We start from the raw sequence: 24,003 nt of genomic DNA on the forward strand, positions 1-24,003 counted from the left end.
CTATCCTGTAATATATACAATGTATTTATGCGGAAAGGTTCCACTTCATAGGAATAATTAACCATGTTTAATATTTATTTATGATTTTTAGTCAAACATGGACTCCATGCACAACATGAGCCAGTCAAGAGGAATTCCAGTATTTCCTCCTTTACCTACAGCACCTTCAAAAGAGCCATCAGAGTTGTATCAGGTATGTCTAGAATGGCATGAAGCAGACCAATAATATACAGTTTCTATATTGCAAAAACTGTTTCCAAGGCAACCAGTATCAGAAGCTGGCAACAAATGAACAGATTTTTAAACACATAGAAAACTGAATAATTGTATTGACAAAGAGGGTGTTTCCTTTGCTTTATAATTATTCCTCTACACCTGATTGTATTTCCAATCCATGTGGCTCTCTGCTGGAACAGTTTTGAAGTACGATCATTATTCAGGCATTGACACGTGTATTTAAATGTACATTTAGTCTTATTAAAACAGCTTATGGCATACAGCAATTGTGTGCATATGCAAGCAGTTTGATTATTAAGATCTAATACACAAAGAAGTGTAAGATTTGACAACTGTGTTCTATTGAAACATTTAAGCTCATGAGAGGTGTCAAGAATATATATTTTTCTTCATACCCCCTTTCTCAATGTAACACTTTGATAATGTGGCTTCTCCCCATTTATATTAGTTTTCTAAATTTTAGAGGGATCTCTGTTAGGCTATTTCAGAAGTTACTTGACTGAGGTCACGTGACATGCTAACATTCGCAAAGCAACCTGTATATTCACTTATATATAAGTGGTTTGCGAGTGTATGTGACATTCAATTTTACAAGTTACAGGCAAGGGTATAAAATGTTGTGAAGTAAATGAACAAATATATTAAGAAACTAATAATGAATCCCTGCACTCAACCAAGGCAAGGTCAACAATCACCCACCCTTCCGTGTGTGTGGCACGGTAGTGAGAGGTAATAAAATCACCTTGAGGGTATAGGGTCCAGCTATATCCGCCTTACCCCATCCCCTTCTCTGGGGAGAACACATAAAAATATCCAATAATGCATATAATAGCTGCGTGACCTTTCCAAATGCATGGAGTGATCTAGTCATCTCCAGCATGCAGTAGTTTATTTAGACCTTTGTGCGCATAAGCAAAATGTCGAATCATGAAAGTCGAGGGCTTCTGCAGCTGCAGAGCTGAAACTTCTAGGTCAGGTAAGTTTTTTTTATTTTTTATTTTGAAGAATGCATATTAAGATACTCTTTGAGAATGGGGTGCCAGAGACATTAAACTGTGCCCTTAAGTATGTTAAGCAAATATACCTTAACACATTTGACATTTTACTCTTTCCTCTAAGGTTTAATCCCAGCACACCACCGAAAGTTCTAAGAAGCTTTTTTTGTTGTTTCTATGGCAACAATCTATCAGTGTCTTTTGTGTCAAACGTATGCATAAATGTTTGCATGTACATTTTTGTTTCTATGTCACTAGCAGATGTACATAGCATGACAGTTATGTGCTCCCCCAAAAATATGAATTAGTTAATTTTTTGGGTGTTTTTTATTACTTGCTGTATCAAAATGTTTTTATTGCAATATTATATGAAGCTAGTTCTCTCACCTGTGAACTGTAAATCTACCTTCAATCATCCCAAGAAATGCCAAATCATATGAAAACACAAAGGTAACATTTAGAAAAGTAACAGAATAAAGGTCTAGTTGACAAATTTTATTGATTTAGGAGAAAATAATGTCAGTTGGTTTGTGTGAGTCCTGCAATGTATAATGGAGTGTTTCATAGAGGTATAAGTAGCAATAACTTAAAGAATCAAAACAAACAAAAAATCAGAGATTATTTTCATTTGTATATAAATATATATATATATATATATATATATATATATATATATATATATATATGAAAATATACAGTAGAAATATAGGATTTATACTGCTGGACAATACAATACTATATACAATTTGCAAGTTTGGTTATTCAAGCTCTTGTAATTTTTGCCACCCTTTAGTAACCTGAAAGTTGTGGGTGATGTCTTCCAGAAAAAGCTGAAACCTCTTGTTCATTGTCTGCTTAGATATAATATTTACTGGGGATCTACGCCAAAAAGGTGGGAAAAAAGAAAGTGGGAGAGTAGAATAAAAAGTTAAGGAGCTCTAGATTACACCAGCAATTGTGTTCCAAGCGCTTATCAAAAGGTACAAAGAAGAAATGGTAATATGATGTTATGAGAGCTAAAGTAAGGGAGAGGACAGGGTAAGAAAGATAAAAAAATCTTAAAAATTTAATACATTTCAGTATAGACATAAAACCAAAATCATATAAAAGATACTGTTAATAAGGGAGCGAGTTAAATATCGTTGTTAGTTTATACAGCGATTAATATTGGAGGTATTTGAATGGCGAAATGCGTTAGGTGCACAGCTTCCAATGCCTCCAATCTTAATCGCTTAGCAGTTTTGTGGAGGGAGCTGCTGATATTGATACAGTATGAGTGAATAGCTGTATACAGGTAACCTCCGGAAACCACAGATGCACCTTATAAAAAACAGCACTGTTTAAAGGAGTCAGTAATTTAATAATAGATTAAAATACGCTTCTGCTCCGAACAGTATAAAAAGTGGTACGCTAAATTATTCATTGAGACTGTCTAGATAATTATTCACCCCATAAAGGAAAGTGGAAGCTATTGTTCACTAGATCGGCAGTGCTTAGGGTAGAGGTCTCAAGTGTATTTTCATTATTAATGTATGGCAGGCGTTTTTGGCAGTAGAAGGGCCTCATAACACTGCTGTCACAGATAATCCTGGATAGGCACTACTTTCCAGAAAACATTTCTTTGGGGAGAAGTATCAGCTGCAAAGTTAGAGATGCGTGAAGAGTGCGAGTGTGTAGAATAGCAGCAGATAGCCTCGTGGGGAGAAACTAGATAAACCACACCAAGTCTCTGAAAACAGCCGCTTTGTTAAATCTCATAGAATACAAGTGAACATTTTAGCGCTAAGGCCCTTGCTAATTAGCCGAGGCATGTGTGTTGGATGTCTTGGGGTTAAGAAGGATCTTAGCTATAGCTGCAATACCTAGAAGCTAAATTGAAATTATGTTTTTAGGAATACCTCATTTTCCTTGGAGCGTTATTTATATGGATCCAGACTATTTACTATGTAGTTCTTCTGTAAAAAAAAAAATAATAGCCAAAATTGTGTACTATCATGTGCCAAGCCTAGTGAATTTGTACAATTTGTAGGAATTGCTATATATGCATAATACTTACTAATCCCTTTTGCAGATGGAGCTCCCCATGTTTGGCACTGCATAATTTCAATACAGAACAATTAGTTTGTTTTACAATCTGTTACTTCAACTTCTTTCTTTTCTCTGAAATTAGACAGTTCTCCTTCGAACAATACATTGTTTAACTGGAATAAAAATATATTTGATACAATAAAATTACAACATATATGACATTAACATCCCGTATAGCTGCTATAACAGTCTGTTTGCCCCTTGGGCTGTACAAAATAATAATAAAAAAAACCCCAGAGTAAATAGATATAGCTGATAACGATGGGTTGGCGTCCCCTCCAATAAAAGCAGGTGCCAGTTCCACACAACACAGCCAGATACTGAATTCCTAGAGAAAACATCGAAGTGCACCAGTTGATTACAATCAATACGTGTTCATAAAAATAATTAAACTTCTACCGTGTAACCTCTAGCGAGAACTTCTAACTTAGACACAGCTTTGTTCGGTTGAATCAATAAATGTCACCTAAAGGTACTCAGGTTGAATAACGCAGGAATTACATAAAATGATTGTGTCAGCAGACCTAAAACCAATTAAAGCAACGATGTTCTAAGAACAGGTGTCCATTGGGGAGTAAAAACGAAAGATGGTCAAACTGCTCAGTCTAGATACTGACAAGCAAAGATGTGCTCCAAGATGGACACCATACCTTCAAAAACAAACCTCCAAGATATTTTATACATTGAAAATTTTACAGTTAACAGACAAGTTGCTTTATAGTTTAAAAAAGTAAAATATATAATTTTTAAAAAATGGAGGTCCTCTAGACCCCCTATTACTCTGCATTTGCTTCTGCCTATTTTAGATTTTATTTTTGGACTGATGCCATTCCTTGGTCTGAAGATGAGATAGGGATTTGTTATTACATTAACTTTTATTTTACTTCATTCATGGCAGGAATTGATGGAGGGTAAAAGTGATGGGATGGACTCTGTGCCACGTCACTTTATGCCCCTCAACCCCGTGGCCAGGGTAAAGATAGAGGATGTATGTATTATGTTTTAACCCCCATCCCACTGGGCAACGGATTCGCTCAGTGTGTTCTATAGGTTACTTCTCACATCTTAATCCTACCGGAAATTAAATGGGGAGTGGGGAGGCGTAAGTAGGCACTACACTCTTGACGGCTAATTATTATATTGCTCCCCGGCACACATGGCCATGGGAAGAGCAGAGACTGTTTTAAATAAAAATACATGACTTCTTAGTGAATTAACCCCACCATTGCCTTTATAAGAATATTTCTGGACACTAGTTGATTAATTGGGGATTTATGTTTTTAGGCTGTACCACATTGTTTCCAGCTAGTAGCCTCGTGCCCCACTCAAAACCAAATGTACCTGCACTAGAATACTAGTTAATCTCTCAGATTTGGTTTTCCCCTCTGTTAGCTACTAAATATTTTGTAGTGATGCTGAGTAATTGAAAATATAGAATTTGATGACAGATAAGACCCATTTGCTCATTTTTATGCTGTAAGCTCTTCAAACCTTAATCAGTCCTGGTCTCGTCTTAGATTCAGGGTATTTGTTTTGGCATCAAGGAAATGATTAAGCGGCGAGACTGCCTTCAATGGATTATGTAAAACTGCTTTGGCTGTCTTTTTGAACTAAAGCTTATATATGAGATTGTGTGTTAAAGGTAGCACAGTTTGGGAAGATTTGTAGTACATATTTTTCATAGTAAACAAACTTGTATGCCATTTTTTAAAACAATATATAAACAACTTTGTAAAACATTTAGGGAAAATCCAAAAAACCTTATTTTTGAGATTGTGACTAATATGCGGATTTCTGAATTAAGGGGCCTATTTCTCCCCTCCCAAAAGCGGAGAGATATTTTTTTTCAATTTCATTATTTTTGTACTGGCTGATAAATATACATTGACTTTCCATCATTTAGTGGCTAGTCATGGATATTTCCATAGTGCTAGTTGTCACAGGCCAGCTTGGTTTAAAAATATACCAGTGGGTCAAAGCATAAGATTGAAGTGGAGTAGTAGATTGGAAAAGACAGGTGACTGTCAGGAAAAAGATTGGTTTCAAGATTCCAGGAAAAAAAGATGTTGATTATGATCCCCTTGGAATAGTTTATGAGAAATTGAAAAGGTTATATAAAGCAAGTCAGAAGGCTCCACTGGAACATGTTATTAATTTATATCGTTCTCTATATCTGCAAGTGAAAAAATACATAACATATAAATACTGCAACAGCCCTGTATCTCCCAGCTGGATTAACAGAAGAAGATTAATACAAAGGTGTTTAAAATACATTGAGATAGCTTAAATGGTGATACTTATTGAAAACGACAGATAATAGACATATACACAGATACACTTATATGACCATCATTATGTGGACACCTGACCATGGCACCCATATTAGCTAGTTGGACAGTCCACTCCAAAACTATGGTTTTTCTCTCATTCCAAAACTGTGGAGTGCACCCAGGTTGGAGGTCCCCGGACGCTCAAGGAAGCACTTTGTGTAAGTCTGCCCAAAAATAATACCCCTGCTTCACAGTGCAAATTCTCATACGCACACCCAGACCCCAGTCATATCTGTGTGCAATAAAAGAGAACACCTGCACTTTTAGCATTAACCCCTTCCATACCGATGACGTACTTGGTACTTCCTGGTTGGGTGTCACCCACAGACCGGCATGTACCGGGTACGTCATCGATGATGTGCGATCCAGCGTCTCTATGGACGCTGGGATCGCGAGGGGCGGCTGCTACTGTCTGTTCCCCCTCAAGTCTGTGCACGTGATCGATTTGAAGTGAATCACGAGCACGGAATTAAAGTATTTAAATAATACTGCGGTATTCAAGGGAAGACGCAGTACGCAAACGCCGGGACGGAAGGGGTTAAGGCTAGAGATCCAAGCCTTTCCAAGTGTATTGCTTAGATGTATACAATTAAAAAAGCAGCTTGGTTCAATCTGATAGTAGCAATAAAAAAAGGGGGCTTTTCTTTTAAAACAGGTTGGTTTTTGAAAATTCATAGTTTCAAACCAATTCAGCTTTTGGCTTTCACTCATAATTTGCATTGTTTCTGTTCTAGTTCAGTGATGGCTCATGACTGCCAAGTCTGTTGCCTTGATTTGATCAACACAAATCTTTAGCTAGGTTATAGGAAAAGGTAGTGATGTCATTCAACTTCAATTCTTACCCCAAAAGCAACCAGGTTGTCAACATGGCTTCACTCTGCTGCAAGTCATGATCGATGAGGCGCTGGTATATCAGACTGAGATGTGGTGTGTGACCACCCTCAACTGCATTGCTAAATAGCGAGTCTTTAATCTTCACACTTGGGAGTCATACGAAAATCACCAAACCTGAAAACATCTAATTTCACTCAACAGATGCAACAATGTTAAAAGCGGGATGTAACCGCCGAGACTCGGATTATCTGATTCTTCTGGGAGGTGACAGGTGTTTTAGTTGCTGAGTTAATTAGAACAGCTGCCCTGTTAGAAACTCGTATATGTTCCGGATAAAATCAGAACACAAGCCAGGCTTGTCTTAGGAATTAGAAATCCCTTAATGGAATTAATGGATCAATTGGAAGTGATTTCACGGGGTCCCTAACTTGACATTGGAAAAAACTACCCAGAGTTTGATTTTTTTTTTTAAACTTAATTTGAATTAATATGTAGAAAATTAACAATATAAGAAATGAACATTAACACACACACAATACACACTGGTGGAGAAAGAGAAGAGGACCCTGCTTGTGTGCGCATATAATGTATGAGGAGGCCGAGAAGGAATGAGACAGAAGGCGAGGGGTAGTTTGGGTGAAATTGTTTTTTGATTTGATTGTATCAAAGGCCGCATGGAGAAGACAGTGGTGCGGGGATCTAAAAGGTAGAAGGGACAAATGGTTTTGATCCAGAATGTGGGTTGTGGGGTCAGGGCCGGCCCAAGACATAATGCCGCCTGGGACGAAGTTTAAAATGATGCCCCCCCCCCGACGCCAGGGGTCATTATCTACCCTTCCTCTCCCTCCCTCCCTATTATCTACCCTTCCTCTCCCTCCCTCCCTATTATCTACCCTACTCCCCCTTTGCACTTACCTTTCAGCAGTCCAGCGGCGAGTCTCCCTGCACTGCCACGGTGCGTGCTGCTTTACTGCTGAGCGCCAGAAATGACGTCATTTTCCGGGGCTCAGCATTACAAGCCGGCACCGAGACCGAGCTAGAGGGCTCACAGAGGAGAGAGAGCCCGCTTAAAAAAAGAGAGAAAGCCCGCCTCTTCAAAAGTGCCGCCTGGGGCAATTGCCCCACTCTGCTCCATGGTAGGGCCGGCCCTGTGTGGGGTACGAACAGGATAGACTGCTTTGCTGAACAGGTGGTCTTTAAAGTGAACAAGGTCCCAAGTAAGTAATTCAAGAAAATCAAATGCTAAAAGCACATGTATAACCACCACCTCCTAAGTATAAAAACCAACAAACTAAAAAGAAGCACCTTCCTTAAAACTGGCGCACGTTCACAGCCTCTACTTGTAGAAAACAAAGTAGGATACTAAAATGTCTACAAGATGAAAAGAAAGCCAGCTCTGTTCTGGTATAGCGGTAACCTTGTATCTATTGCACATCCATAATTTAGTTATTCAAATGAATATATCAAAGTGTTACATTGTTATACCTGAGGTGGTTCTTGTATCGTTTTGTGGAGTCGGATGCTCCATATTAATGAGCTATGCAGAAAACATCCGAGTTGCCAGAAGCATATTTAGACTGGCAGCGCAGGGCTTCCTCCCTCATCCATGAAGTTGATGGCCAAGGCAGGATTTTCTAATAGATACACAGGAGAGAACGCATCCCTGGTGGCTGTCACTAGAAGAGAATCAATGAGTCTTTAAAAGTCACTGCTTGAAATTATGAATATTTAGGAGACATTATCGCTTGACTGATGACAGTTCTGTTCTCTTAGTGATGGGAATAAAAGCTTAACAGCCTTTCCAGTTATCACAATTATAACATGAATCCCAAAACTTACATAAAAGGGTAACTCTGCAACATGTTACAAGCATGTCACTCCTAAACTGGGAAGGGAGGGGTGGAAAAAGAGTACAATAAAGCATTTTAACCAGCAGGCTATTTTAATGAATTAGTGCTCTCTAATGTAGCGTTAAAAACAAGACCCACTGACTATACATGTGATCTGTCTCACATCTGGATCTGTCTACTAGCAGTGGTGCAAGAACATGGGAGGGCAATATGCCGCTGGGCTCCTCTAATTGTCCTAAAGCCTTTTCTTGCTTGTTAATTGCAATTAAACCAGGATACAAGGACACAAGGACTGAAGGCAACATCCCCCTATACTGGATCCTTAATGTCTTCCAGTGCCTTTTTGTGAATGTGTGTAGAATAGTGCACATACTGCACATATAGTCGGCCAAATATTTTGGACCCTTTTAATAAGTATAATTCTTTCTTGAATCAAGGCTGGACTGGTGATGATAAAGCGGCCCTGGGATTTTAAGGCTGGCAGCTGCCTGATGATGTATGTAAGTACGGCGAGGGCTAGATATATGCAGCCCACAGGATGAGTATCCATTTAAAAAAGAAGCATAGCAATGGATGAGGCACAAGTTAAAACATCGAATCAAAAAACATATTGTCATTCAGGTAAAAACTGGAACTTAAAAAACATCTTGAGATTACCTCTTTGGAGGTGGTCTATCTACTCATCAAAGTACAGGGACCTACTGGCACAAAGAATACACCTATTCACTAAAGAAAGGTGTACTGGATACATATTTCAGTTCTAAAAGAAAATTGATATTAGGTGGTTTGTTGGTTTAAAATAAAATAGAGCAGAAATAAACGCTTTGGAATTCATCCTGAGCAATAAGTTGCCAAAAATGGTACAGTGAAAGCACGCTTCAACCCAAGGGGTATACCATCCTCCCTTATTCTTCAGATTTTGAGTTGAAAGAATAACGTAAGTTTCTTTAGACTTTCCATTATACATCGCTGACATAACATCCTACGCAAAGCTCTCAGCATTAAGCATATCACAGCAAGCAGAATATAGCGATTTCACAATTTGTTTCAAAGCTTCTGCCTAAAGGTTTCAGATCTGTATGATAATACATTTACTATTATCCCTTCCAAGCAGGAATTATGTTATTCATTAAATTACTTGGACCTTCTTTGCATATTTTTGTTGTAGATTAGTTTTCCATAAATTATATGTTGTAGATTACATTTTGTATATTATTATTTATTATTATTATTATTATTATTTTAAAAGACACCTTATTTTGCATTGTGTGTGCATCAGGTACGTAATGAGGGATGCATTCTAAATTAGGAAACTAGAAAATGCCTTTTTTCTGCAAATTGGTCACTGAAGAATAGGAGCCTGTTGGAAGAAAGAAGAAAATTTAAACAAATTAGATGAATCCAAGGAATAAAAAATTCCAATTGAAATTCAATCTTTGATACGTTGTTATTTTTTTTATTTTTTATTTTAACATTTTCCTCAAACATTTATAAGAATACAGACATTAGCGTGGTGGAGGTGGTTAGTGGAGCTGCCCTGGATTGGATTTTGGGCAGCACCAAACGTTAATAAAGCCTGATCCCCAATACTGTTAAGTGTCCCAAACTTTCCAATAAATAATTTTTTAATCATGTGAATCATTCTGCCTCATCTACAGGTGAGTGGTAGTTACGGGCAGCCCTCCTCTCATTACTCCGTCCAGTCAGTGCTCAGTGGTCTGATGCCCTTACCTCAACTTTGCTACAGTCCATGACTTAACTATTGTTCTGCCGAGGCTTTGCTGTGTGATTGCTGGACTTTAAACCCCTGTATTGTCTTTTGTTGCTGCTGATTGTCTCCTGCCTTGAGCTCTGCTACTTCTTAGTATGTTGACTACGCTTTTGCCTATTCCCTTCATTCCAATAAATGAAGGGAATTTGTTCCAGTATCTTTTACCTTGAATGGTTCTGTATATCCTGGGTCTTCTGGTGACCGCTCCAATGTCAGAACCCCTGCCCCTATGTTCCAAAAACCCAACTCCTCATAGCTACTACCGAGATGTAAGATATTTGTGAAAGCAACTATACAGAGGCGCTGCCAGATGTAACCAATCTCTGAGGCTAGAAGAACTGTACAGGTAGAGTCCAGGACGTTTGTTACAGCTTCATGCTCGAGGTGGAAGTAGGAGTCCAAAACGACGTTCACCGAGGAACGTGAAATACCTTTTCTGTGTCTCTGGTAGAGAAAAATGTAAATCTGAGTAACTTAATAGTGGAACATTAAATAAAATGTAAAGTAACATGAGAAAAATGGTGTTCAGTTAAGATTTTATGAGCTATGACAGGCCCCTTTTTTAATAAATACATGAATAGGCAGAAAATTGTAAAGTACATTGTCACTCCAAGTTCATAGCTGGGTATTATTATAGCGATCTAAAGCAGGTTTAGCAGCAGGTTTTTAAGGGCCCTTTGTGAAGAGATTTGAAGAGACCTATGTTTAACACAAACTACGGCATATACACATATTTAGGAACATGATGCAGAAATACATTTGTAGTCGTCTATCATTATGAAACATTTGAGAAACACTTGCATATATTTATATGTTAGTGATACTTTTTTTCTGAACAAATGTTAATTTAAAATAGTGTTGAAAGTGATGGCCTGGTGTGAAGTTTTGAAATCCTGACGTTCCTAAAAACCTTTTAAGGGGACAGTATAACGTCCCACTTACCAAAATATTTTATATTAAGGTATTTTAATGTGTATTCTTTAAAAATAAAAATGAGCGTAGGGAGAAGTTGCAGCCAAAGAGCTGAAGATCTCCTACTTTGTGCTCCAAAGATTCTCTTCACTGATTGGCTTTAAAACAATGGGAGTGCTCTCCGCACATGCATACAGAGGGTCTTATGAGACCCCGTGTGACTTTAACCGAGCTACACGATATATTACCTGACTGGGGGTAAATATATCACAAAGTAAAACCCATCTCCTCATCTCTCTTGGCAGATGATACTGAAGGCATCCCTTTATAAATATTTTCTGAGCTGGACTTCACATTGAGACGTCTGCTTTTTAGTTTAACAATTCACAAACCTTTAAGGACAATCTATAGCTGCTGCATGGGCCTCCAAAACACTTCTCCTTTTCTGTGATATTCACAAAAACAGATGAATAAAAATATAAGGTTACTTTTTATTTAAACAACCCTATGTTTAAATTATTTTCTTCTATTAAGCACACATACCTTGTTTCCTATGTTTGGCGCACACGTTCCGTCTCACAAACACATACATTCTTGTAGATTTTAAAACATTCTTTCAAATTTGTCAATTTGATGACCACTGGTGAATTACAGGCAATATGTTTTAGAATCATCTCTGGGAGGGTTTATGATTTACTTCCACCCTGATAGTAAATTACACATAATCTCACTGCCAGCTTTTCTTTGCATGTAAAAATGGGACAGGTAAAGGCAATACATTCAGCCTAAATATACCAGCTAGGGAAATGATGAAACATCTGCTTGTGCTGTACCGTCATAAGTCTTACTGATTACATTTTGCTTCACACTGGGGAATATATTTATAGACTGTATTTGCTACGTGTGTTACTTCTGAAATGAGATGAGAGATCTTTCAAAATATAATGTCACATTGTTGAGAAAAAAGATACACAATGGGATCGGTCTTCTTATTAGTCACTGATTGATAGCGTTTCCTTCTCTAGGTGTCATAGGAAAAAAATAATGGCATCTAGACTTTGGTGTCCTAAATTATGATAAAGCTTTAACCCATGTATGCATATACTGTAAATATACAAACATATACATCCATCATTTTATATATAATGGGAAGATAAAGTAAGGGAACCCCTTGGAATTACCAGCAATTAAGTATATACACACACATATACAGGTAATTTCCAACATTCGTGGAAACTCTACAGAAAGGAATGCATCTGGCTGCATATGTTTATATTTGCCAGATGTTCTGTTTGAACCTTTTTGCTTTCTCATGGAAGCCAATCACAAGCTCTAGCTTAGTATTAAATACTTTATACTATTCTAATCCTCCAGTGGGTAGAATGGCCACGTTCCACAGTATCCCTAATCCAAACTTTTACATAAATATACAACATATTAATCATTCTTTAATGTATAATATAAAAAGAAAATAATAAACATGAAAATGAGCTTTTCAAATAGCTGCTTCATTCTCAACTTTACAGTGAACTGCATGGTTATGACAATTATCCGGCTCTAGAGTCTTATGTGCAAGTCGATTAATTATCGTACATGGGGCACGGGAAGGACATTTAAGGCAGCAGGATTCTGGTGCAATCTTCACTGGGAGATCAAGGACATAAAGGCAAACGCTTAGGCAATATATGTGTTTACTGGCTGGAAATGTATACTTTAATTACGCAAGATTAAATGCAATTAACAATCCTCACTTAGTGGCCAATACCAAAAACACATTTAAGAAACAGTACATTCATTACACTTTATCGGCCTGTCCAACACATATTTCCTAGGAAGAACTTCATTAAAACCCATAAAAGAACCAGGATCTAGTATGACTGTAAATTCTGATTTAAACCCCTTGTTATACCAGAACTCCCAGTGGCTTTATAATGAATTACAAGTAAAAAACACACAACGGTACTACAAGCTATGACCCAAATCCTTGAGCAATTACTCTCCTACCCTTCTTGTCAGCCTCCCCTGGCAGATAATAATTCAAGCACCAAATGGTTTTCAGCACTGGGTTCAAATAAGGTTTTACCTAAGATTACACAAATATATTACCGGTAAATTAGTGTTCGTCTTTTAATGAGTGTCTATTGGTCAAGATACCCATTGCTTTTGAATGATTATATTACAGTGTTAATTTGTGAATCATGTCAATGTCTTTTCTTCTTTCCAGTTGGTTCTCAAGCACAGTTACTACCCTCCTCTTATGCAAAGCACATCGTGGACCTTGGCGGCACCGTTTAAAGAGCAGCGGTATCGCCGTAATCCTAGCAATTCCATAGCAAACAATTACTCGCCCTCTGCACGTAACCTGAAGCTTGGTGAACTGCCAATGAAGATTCCTTCTCCTAGGGCAGGTTCAGCCATGGAAGCACCTCATCAAGCTGGGCTATGTATCCTTTTTCTGCAATTATGCCACCATGATTACTTTCCTGTTATTTTATTGTCTACCAAGAAATCTAGACTGTTCATTTAGGTAAATGCCCCTATCACACTGGAAGTTATGTATAAAAAGTGATTCCAAAAGGGGTCTTATCACCAATGGAATGGAACGCCCCGACAAACGAATGGTTAACCAACGTAATGGTTCTGGTGAAAGGAAATTTCCATTTACTGTTATGGTCCTAAACCATTTTCATATTGTGCCATAATCAATATTTATGCATAATTGCCATCATCTCTGTTTTCTCCCCAAACTTTCATTTTTTTCAAGAGAGTGCTGGTTGTAAACATATCACAGTGTTCTGCACAGTATATCTACAGTACACACTAACGTTCAAAAGTTTGGGGTCACTTAGCTGTTTTCTTGGAAAACAAGGACATTTCTAGCTGTAACATAAGCTATATCAAAATCTTTGATCAACCCTGCACCCTAGCAATGCCTCTAGTCCCGCTCCAAGAAAGTATGCTTTTGACCATTTGAAATGATGGGACTCTTGAAACAGATCTATAGTTTACTTGAAAAGACTGTCAACATACATTTATTTACTAATAATGTAGGCTATGGAAAATACCGTATTCTATCATTGTAAAACAAAACAAATCTACATTCTAGATATGTCCTGTTTTGGCATGACACAAACTCCGGCATCCCTAGAGCTATTCAAGGAGCCATCTCATCTAAGTCCTTTTACTGTTAATGTGTAAACTGCTCTGCTAATGAAAGTGTCAAGGCTTAGAGTCAAATACTATTATCTAGCAGGAAAGCACTTTAACTTTATATACGTAATGTCTTTGTTTCGAATGATCTGCAGCTGGAGAAACAATTGGAAGAAAAAGTAAGCCCCAAGCCAAAATGTTTTTCACAGCCATCTATGTCTTGAGTAATATTGCTTGCAAAATGTGGTACCCTGAGAATGATAAATTTAGCTTTCTTCATAACACAGGTAAGAAAAAAAATGAACCCACGTCATTTTGTTATTTATATCACAAATCACCCAGCACGGCAAATGTAACATTCAGAAATGTCCCTGCTCATATTTATATTCTTTACTCAAAATAATTTGTACTTTGTGGTGAAAATAAGTAAAGAGAGTTGAAAGGAAACCAGCACCGTCATTGATTCTGACGTATCCAGATGTAGTTTGCATTTTTGTCTTTCAATAAATCAAGCCCTCTGGCGTACCGCTGCTCAATGGGCTGGTTACTAGGAATATCTTTAATCCCCCCATGCAGCCCATTTACATCTTGGTGGTTCTGCCGAGCTGCCACAGCCTACATTTACTGCTTTGTGCTTTAAGCCATGGAATGCTGCAATATGATGTCATATCCCAGAGCTCCGCAGCAAATACGATGGCCGTGGGTGAGTCCTTGGGCAGCGCCCCAGGTTAATAGGTCACTGGTGACCACATCAACCATGACGCCACAACACAGAATTTTCACAGATTGCTGACCAGCGGGTATAAGATGCTGCCCTTTGCAATATGTTGGATGTACAACTCACAGAATGGATCCAGTTACTCAATTATACATCACAGGACAGCACTTAACGTGTGATGGTCAACAACATGAGAAAATTACATGTGTCCTGGAAAACATGGCAGACGTACACACTGAATGCAGGGTGCCGTGAGATATAAACGCCAGGTTTTTGAAATAACTACGACATTTAGCAATCAGCACATGCTAAGCACTAACAGTAATTACCGTTAAGTGAACTACTTCCTTTGTGCCCATGAGGTCTGGCATTTAAATCCATCCGTGATGGTAGCTTCTGCTATGACACATAACCTCTGCCTGCTCTCAAATATCTCTTTGTAGTAACAAGCTGTCAGATGGTTTCCTTAACTAATGGATTCAGCTTCAAAAGACTCTTCATCTGTCCAGAAAAAGCCAAAACTGTCTCCCAGGAGCAAGTATATCTCTGATAGGTAATAACACTTGTCAGTCAGAGAGAGGAAAAGTCTGTAAAAATGTACTCAGAAGACCCATTATACACAAAAGAATTGTAGATTATGTCTACCTCCAAAACACATAAGGAGATCAAGCATCTGTACTGTCATCAATTGGGACGCGCTTTCAAGGGATGCCAGTGATAATGACCTTGTTATTCAATTTAATATTAAATTGTGCATTTTATTTTTAAACCCTAGATTAGGTTGAACAGATGTTCCTGTTTTCAGGACAAAGGCCTGTAGCTCAGACTTCTGTCCCTGGTTCCTGTTTGTCACATTGTCCCCGATCCATAAAAATATATTTTAAAAATAGAACATCGTTTTACTTTAAATGGCTTAAATTGAAAACACATATTTCTAGCAATGCTAGTGCAAAATTAACTAGCAAACTTTTTGAACATCATTAAACATATTCGTAATCGACCACATTTGTGGTATGCATAAAACATGTTAAGTATAGGTGCAAATGGTTATCTTTATCCATATTCTGTCCTTGCGTTATTTATACTTTTTATTATTTATACACTTAAATTATTGCCCAAATTGTGCAAAAAAATTTGGTGAGTTTACCCTTCATGTCGGTTTATCTAGAACCTCACCTGGTGCACAGGACCTTCTTTTTTGTAAGACAAAAGGATCAGCTGCCCTGGGCATAGGCTTACCTGAGGGACCCATGGCAGCTGTTCCTTGGGCCCTCATCAGCCATAACAGCCTAGAGGTGGAGGTCTTCAATATTGCTTCCTCCCTCATGGCCTGTGCACCCTGGTGCCAGCAGCAGTCGCATGCAGTCCATGAAGGAAGAAGCTACATAGACCTCAACCTTCACTCAACTTGGTAAATTTGGGTTTTGGAGTGTGGGGTCATGGGAGGAAAGCTTGCCTAGGCAATGATGTCTTGAGTTGAGTTTACCTATCATCACCTATATGTAGTTTTAGTAAAAGATCATTATTTTGTATTAATTTGTTTTGTTGTATATTAAAAAGTAGGACATTTTATGTCAAACCGTTACATCGGCTTTATCCTTTGTTAGTGAAGTTTCTGAATTTTTCTATGCTGATTAAACTCCATTACCTCGGGCTTCTATTTGGCTACTAAATGAAACATATTTTTGTAGGACATCCAGAAGCAGTACCCTAGAGACACCTGTGGATGATCACATGTCCCAGGCAGGTACCATGGCGTTCCCGGAGAGCAGACCCATGACCCCAGAGGAGCAAATTAAAGTTATGTTGCAGCACGAAGAGGAAATAAATAAACTGACGGAGAATCTGACTGAGAGAGACCTGGAGGTGTGTGGCACAAAACAAATCTATAAATTCTGTATCATACAGCAACATTGCTGAGAAGTAGCTGGTAATTAGACTTGTGCACATGGACCAGAAACGATTTGGACAAATTTTTTCGTTTCATTTTGGTCCATTCATTTTCTAGTGATTTTGATTCCTACCCTTTTTCAGTTCAGAAACAAAATTTGTTGTCACTCACACTCATTCGCATTCTCGCTCACACTCACTGTCTCCTTACCTTCTCCGGCAACTCCTTCCATGTCCCCATCTTCTTTTCTGCAGCTCAGCCTCTTGTCTTCCCCTTTCTTGTTCTTTGCTTCTGTCTTCTTTCTTGGTCTGCTTCTCTGGACTATTCGCTGTGTTATCCGGGCCTCGCAAAAAAAAGGCTGAGCCTTGGCGCACACGCTGTCCCCCATTTCTCCAGTCCATGGAGCATGACATGGTTGTGGTCTTTTGCAGAAGTATTCCGAGATGCCAGAATAATGCAGAGGGATTTAATGAGAAAGAGAGGCGCAGAAACGCTTCTCTTTCTCCGCGGATCTGTATGCATTATTCTGGCCTGATGTAGTACTTCCCCAATAATGGGTAGCCTCCCCCATTCCTCCAATCATGGGAGAGGGTGTGCACTGAGGCTCCGCCCTGGTTGTGGAAGTACTACACCAGATCCGCGGCAACAGAGAAGGCCCATTGTACGAATCTGAATGGACAAGTCTACTGGTTTGTTGTATGTTCAACTTTCATGACGGCGCAAGCTTCAATAATGTCTCTGTAGGGGGTCAGGTTTGAAAAAATAAATCTTTGCTGCAATTTATCAGGCATTTTGATTTCTTTTGTATCTAAGGGGGAATTTCTGCTTAAACCAAAGAGAAGATGTGTGATTTTAGAAATTACAATATAGTGCAGGAGAAACCACTCAATGAAATAGTTGGCTGTGTTCCACAACCTGGCCACATAGTATTAAAGTGCATTGGGAAGAGCAGTGGAATTATTCCAAACCTAAGGGAGATGAGGATTGTACCGCATGGTCACTAAGAATAAAGCAGGTGTAGCTGCTATTCATAAAAGGATTAAGTCTTTTATGGATAGAAAATTAATTTTTCCACACATGGCTTAAGCCTTAGTGAGTAAAGTGGGTCTTAAGAGAGGGTGATAAGGAAACTATTTTGCATATGCACAGAATTAACAGGGAAAGCATTTGTTGTTTAGAGATCATTCCTACATGAAGTTAATCCTGTTAGGGAAGCCCACACGGTGCTTTCTTAAGCCAATATGTTTACTTAAATTCTGTTATTGATTCAGAGATGACTACGTAGCACCATATGGATACACAAAACAAGAATATCAATGGGTAGAGGTGGTCAGGAAGACCAAATCAAGCAGCGGCCATCCATAGCAACATCATAAATCATGCCAAGAACATCAATTATCTGTCAAAGCTACCTTTTGAAAAAAGAATGGAGAACCATTCAAATGCGTTTCTCAATACACCAACGGGCCAGGGGCATTAGGGAAGTCAGTGAGGTTCAGATGTGTTCCAATTTGTCTTATACTATCTTATACTGCCTGCTTTAATAAGTTATCTGTTACATTATGAAAAATCGGCAGTTTTATTTTTTTAGCGATTACAAGCAAATCCAGGACTTTTTTCCCCCTTTAACTAAATTTACACATAGTTTCAGGTAATACGCACATCTTACAGGATTTAATGTTATGCTTCTATGATTAAAAATCAGCTCTTCATATGATGTCAATCTGTCGTTGTTCACATGATGAACAGCCGCACGATGAAACTAGCCCTTCACAAGACATAGCTTCATTAATGTGTCCCTTCACATAGAGTATCAATTAGGAAAGGCTCTGCAGTGCTGCCCTCAACTCTTCTTAAACAACATAAGAGTTTGAGCCTTTTCAGTTAATATGTTTCTCGACAAACAACATCTGCCAGACTGAGAATGAGTAAGACTGTCCTGATTGAAATGAGGGCATGGGTTAAGTGCTCTGGTTTGATGCCAAATAGTTCCTAGAATTCTGTCCCGCTTACATGGGAAGGAGGACAGGCCTCTTGAATTTTCTTGACCTTCATATAATGTAATTATCACAAAAGTACAGATGTCCATGAAAAAGAACCTTATATGAGTATAAACGTTCTTCCTCTGGAACGTTACGGTAGTAGGATTTTTCCATGGTATTTGTTGCTCGGCTGTTGATGAAAAGAGTGTATTACAAAGCTATACAGCTTAGCTCTGCTCTGGGACTTTACCACAACCAGTATACATTCAGGGCTAGACTGGGGATTGAAATTGACCCTGGTATTTTAAGGCCTTTGGTCATTAGGTTTAACAACCTAATCATTTTCTGCTTGGATTATGTCATTAGGCAAAAGTAGGTAATCTGGCTCAGTAAACCCCTGGTAATTGTAAAATTGGCAGACTTCCTGATTAAGGATATTAAGAGATAGTTAACATTAATCATCGCAAAGTACTTTCACGCTGCCGCAACACCTGCAGCGCTCAATGTAACATACACCTCGCGAGCTCTGCCCATAAGCAATTTTGAAGGATGTGTTTTGGGTCATGTTATTCCTAGACGATAGTTTTTACCCAAGCCAAGGGCACTGATAATTTGGAAAAGGTGTTATTGCCATAGCATGGGTTTCTATTTCTTGAGATTCTGCTGGGAAAAGTAAAAGATTTGTTACACTCCATTAGCGAGAACTAATGGATAGTCTAGCACTTTTAAACTATTTTTGCTTTCTGTTCAACAGTTCCAACAGTACATTTTCCAAAATCAAAAGGTATTGCCTGGTACTTTTATGTGACATAAACAATAATTTCTACCTGTAGAGACCGGTATATGCGGTCTTTTTTCATAAATATATTTATTAAATACATGAAGATTGTTCTCATTCTGTTCTCATTAATTCTGGCATAGCTGGGCACACACTGGGTTTCACCCTGAGCCTTCAAGTGAAACATAGGTTCCCGAGCCTCCAGGTTATTGCCTTCAATCTCCAGGTGGGATCTGGTGTTTGGTCCATGCCAAGGTGCTGGTCACTTCTGCCTACCCCAGCCTACTTAATGGGGAAGAAAGGGTTTTTTTCTCCTTGAGCACAACATACAGTGCTGTATAGAGTAATGCAGACCTGGAGTCCACCGTTGTTGGCAGTGAAGTGATGTTTTGGTTGACTTTCGCTCAGTTGACACATTGAGCTGATTCTTTATGGTAATGCTATGAAGTCTGTACCTCATTAGACATTATACTTTCATTGGTTAGAGTGTCTGGCTGTGTGATTAAGACCCAGTCATTCTATTGTTTCCACATGCTGTAAGGTAATGTGTCTCGTAGATACAGAGAGATAAAAGAGCTAGAACACATACAGAGGGTTCATATGCAGCTGCCTGAAAACATTATATTATGCACAAACTAGAACTGTTTTAAAATTCCTTCATCTGTTTTTTGTTGTACTTCATACAAAATAATATATTTCTGAAATGTTTTAGAGGTATTCTTACTACGTACACCATGGGATTCAGAAAGAAATGCTCGCACCTCAGGAGGCAGAACAGATGGAAAGAATTTTCGCAAATGTTCCCCACCAACTTTTGAGTAATCCAGCACTTGAGAAACTGCTCTCCGAATTGACAGAAGAGATTGAATATGATTATAACACAAGCCTCAGGAGAAGTATTGGTAAGAAAGAAAACTGCAAATAATTGTTTTTTTCATTAAAAAGAGAAAGAAATGTCCATTCAGTGAGCAAGTAGACAATTTCCAGTAAAAAACAGCTCAATTTTCTGATTTTTTTATTTATTGTCAAAGATTTTATTTAGCAGAATTAAGTAGAATTCAGCTTTTTTTTACAAGAATATTAATATTGTTTCCTACAATTCAAAATATGATCTGAAATTGTGTTACATGTGCTGTTCCACTTCTGTCATTTCATTCTTTCCTCTGAAGTTTTAATCGCACAAAAACAACATAGAAACGTCAAAGAAAATTAATGGCAACCATCTATCAGTGTCTATTTTGTGTCACATGATAATTAAATGTTTCCAGCAAATATTATTAACGAGGCAAACTTGTACGTGATCAGATAATTATTTATGGGAGCGTTTTGGATGTTCAACAGTACCGAAGGAATGATGTTTAGAATTCTGCATTTAGTTAGAAAAGAATTAAGGTTAGCAAGGTATGTGGAGCAGCACTTGTAAATTCCGCGGCATTTGGTTTTCTATGGAGACATGCCATTAGAAGTTGGCAAGCAGAACCAAGCCTGGCATTCAGAGCCCAATTATAAGGCCAGATGACTTGCCCTGTGGATACAATGTACAATGTGACTTGAACAAGGATCCAATTCGACTTTTGGTTACCCTTCTCCCCTCTTGGGCCAGAAATTAGGCAGGAGTCCACACACGACTTTTGGGGAATGGACATGCTGGACATGGTTTTCAGTAATGCAAATAATAATTGTCCCTTTAAAAGAATCAAGTCATTCCTAAGCAAATTCTGTGTCCAGTAACTTTCTAATATATCTGAGGAACAAAAAAGAAGCAAAAGCACAAAAGAAGCCGTATTGCAAGAAAACATTATAAGGATCACATACAAGGTTTCATTTACATTTCAATGGCCCCATGTGTATCATCACCATCAATCAGTGAAAAGACTTGATATTAAAAATGTAACATTGGAGAATGGAGTGGTATTTAGCATAATGCTGTAATCCCTGTATTCGGATGCAGCTAGCATATATTCCTGTCCACTTACTTCTCGCTGTGGCTGTCAAAACTCAAATGATGTTCCAGAGAAGCCTCACAGGAAAGCTGGACTGAGTATGTTCAGAATGTTAAATCCATATATATTTCATTCTGTTGGCCATAAATTTCATATTTCAGATATAGCCGGGAACTTCCCAGATCTGCCTTTAGGCTGGAAAGGGGGTGTATGTGTTAAAGAGTTGGGGTTCCGCACATATGGGCATAGCATCCAAAATCACTTTTCCCGCTAGATAATGACAAAATAATACTAATTAAACCTTATGTTAAAATGTACAAGGAATATTACGTCATATGTAACCAAGATTATTTGTGTAGTTAATTGTGTAATAATGTGTTCTTACAAGGATTACTATCAGGGCCGGACTGGTGATCACAGGACCCACCTGGCACTTTTCAGGGCTGGACTGGTGATCACAGGCCCGACCTGGCACTTTAAGGCCAGCGGCTCTCTGATGATGTAAGTGTGACTGATGGCGGGAAATGTTCAGCCGCACATTATGTTTTTATACTCTCGTAGCGTGCGGCCAGTCCGGGGCCAAATACAATGTGAGGAGAAATATGTTACCGAGATTATCTGTGCGATTAATTGTGAAATGATGTGTCTATTTCCATGTTCCTGCTCAATATGCAGCCACCGTCTCTTCTTTACGCCTAAAGTATCCTCCTGACTTATCAGGGCTGACAAGGCAAATTCTGATTGATGAATGAGGTGCAAAATAGGCCGATAAGTTATAAAATATGTAATTTCATGGCAGATGAAGGAATCCTCAGATCTCATCAGCTCGAATTCCGATACTAGGACTTGCAATGGGAGCATGTTAATAACGCAAGACCTTTTTAAAATTCATAAGATTTGAGTCAATAAAGTCGTTGACCTATTTACAGGCACTCAAGTTAAAACTGCAACTTTGCAAGAGCAGATTGACCAAATTAAAGAGCAATTTGTAACCTCAATTTCAATTCTTTGCAAAGGATAGTTAATAGCAGCGATATTCAAAATAACAATGAGCGCTGTGAAAATGCTCCAATGCGATCTTTAACATGGCACAACATACATTATTTTCTACCTCATTTATTGCAAATCACACATTTTGCATAATTTTCCCCACTCTGGCTAGATTTTCCAATTATTTTTATTGATGTGCATTTGGCTCCTGCTGGCAAATGATATTTCTAAAGTGATGCTTTGTACCTAACAGTGGAAAAAATATCCCACACTAACATAAATAAAACGTATATGGTATATCTGCGTGCACACAGTTATTAGGAACACCTATGTCCTCAATCCTAATGGTGGTGGTGGCTGCAACAACCTACTGTTAGACAACCAAGGTTTCGAACCCATTATATTGCATCAAGAATGTGCTCTAGAACCATGGAATCAGTGTAAACTACAACCACCTGGTCATGTAGAACCATAAGTCTAATGTAAAATAGGGTCTTGTATAACCATATAGAACCCTGGAACGAATGCAAAGTAGCCATGTTGCACCATGAAGCCACGTAGGACCACGTGAAATAATGAAATTATGTTAAACCATATAAAATGAATAGACATTAGAACCACGAAACCTTGTAAATCGATGTAATGATTATTAATCAATGCTTATTAGAAAGCACGTCACATTATATATTAGGAGATTGAATAAACTAAATACATGCATGACCATATGATGATACAATGTTGTAATAATAATTCCTGATCTACAGAAAATATTCCACAAGTAATCATTTTTGTTTTTAGTTGACTATATTCTCAGGGACCGAGATGAGCGAGAGAGACTGTTGATTGCCAACACCCCACCCGTTTACCCTCGTCGAGTAATTCGTGCTCCGGTCCCATGGCATGTTTCTTATGGCAATGCCCATCAATGGAATCGAGATCACCTCTTCACTGTGAATCCGATGATGCTCTCTTTGCAGGAGCTCTGGCTTAACGAGTAAGAGACATTATGCAAACACGACAAATACAATGATAGCAACGGAGACATCTTCATATAAATCACTGACAGTCTGTGTGGTGGGCTAAAGCAAAATATAGTCATGAAGTATGAAGGCATCCCCATTAACTATGCCTCAGGTGCTTTAACATAGTATTTGCTGGGCTTGCGCTGAATCTTTTCTTTGTTGTATGCACACATTGGGCTTTTCAGCAGCACTTTTTGTATTTTTTTTATGTAGAATGTAACAGACTTTCTTTAGTAAATAATAATTTTCAAAGCCTATGTTTAAAATAAAATGATTACTATACTAGAGGATTATGATGGATTACCACAATTTGTTTGAAGCGCTTAAACATGGTTAAGACAGAAAGAACACATTTGTTTTTTAGTTTGCCAAGCAGTATCAGAATTTGCATTTTTTTACCTATAATGAACAAAGCCCCGGGGTATTAAACACGTTGCTTACGTCAGAGTCTGCCTAATACTTTTGTTACTTTCAACTCAACAAAAGAGAACATTTTGGGGGTATAATAGTGT

General features: G+C 38.3%; 1 protein-coding gene across 1 annotated transcript in view; it reads left to right on the plus strand.

Moving 5' to 3' along the window:
• Positions 1-24,003, plus strand: part of DNAH3 (dynein axonemal heavy chain 3) — a 104,838-nt gene that overhangs the window by 7,979 nt on the left and 72,856 nt on the right. Inside the window, exons 2-8 of the mRNA XM_053471658.1 lie at positions 92-193; positions 13,242-13,461; positions 15,369-15,438; positions 15,494-15,524; positions 16,602-16,751; positions 20,249-20,438; positions 23,268-23,463. Coding sequence (XP_053327633.1) covers positions 92-193; positions 13,242-13,461; positions 15,369-15,438; positions 15,494-15,524; positions 16,602-16,751; positions 20,249-20,438; positions 23,268-23,463 — 959 coding nt within the window. The remainder of the gene's footprint in view (positions 1-91; positions 194-13,241; positions 13,462-15,368; positions 15,439-15,493; positions 15,525-16,601; positions 16,752-20,248; positions 20,439-23,267; positions 23,464-24,003) is intronic.

This window comes from Spea bombifrons, chromosome 7, assembly GCF_027358695.1.
Source record: "Spea bombifrons isolate aSpeBom1 chromosome 7, aSpeBom1.2.pri, whole genome shotgun sequence".
Taxonomy (NCBI): Eukaryota; Metazoa; Chordata; class Amphibia; order Anura; family Pelobatidae; genus Spea; species Spea bombifrons.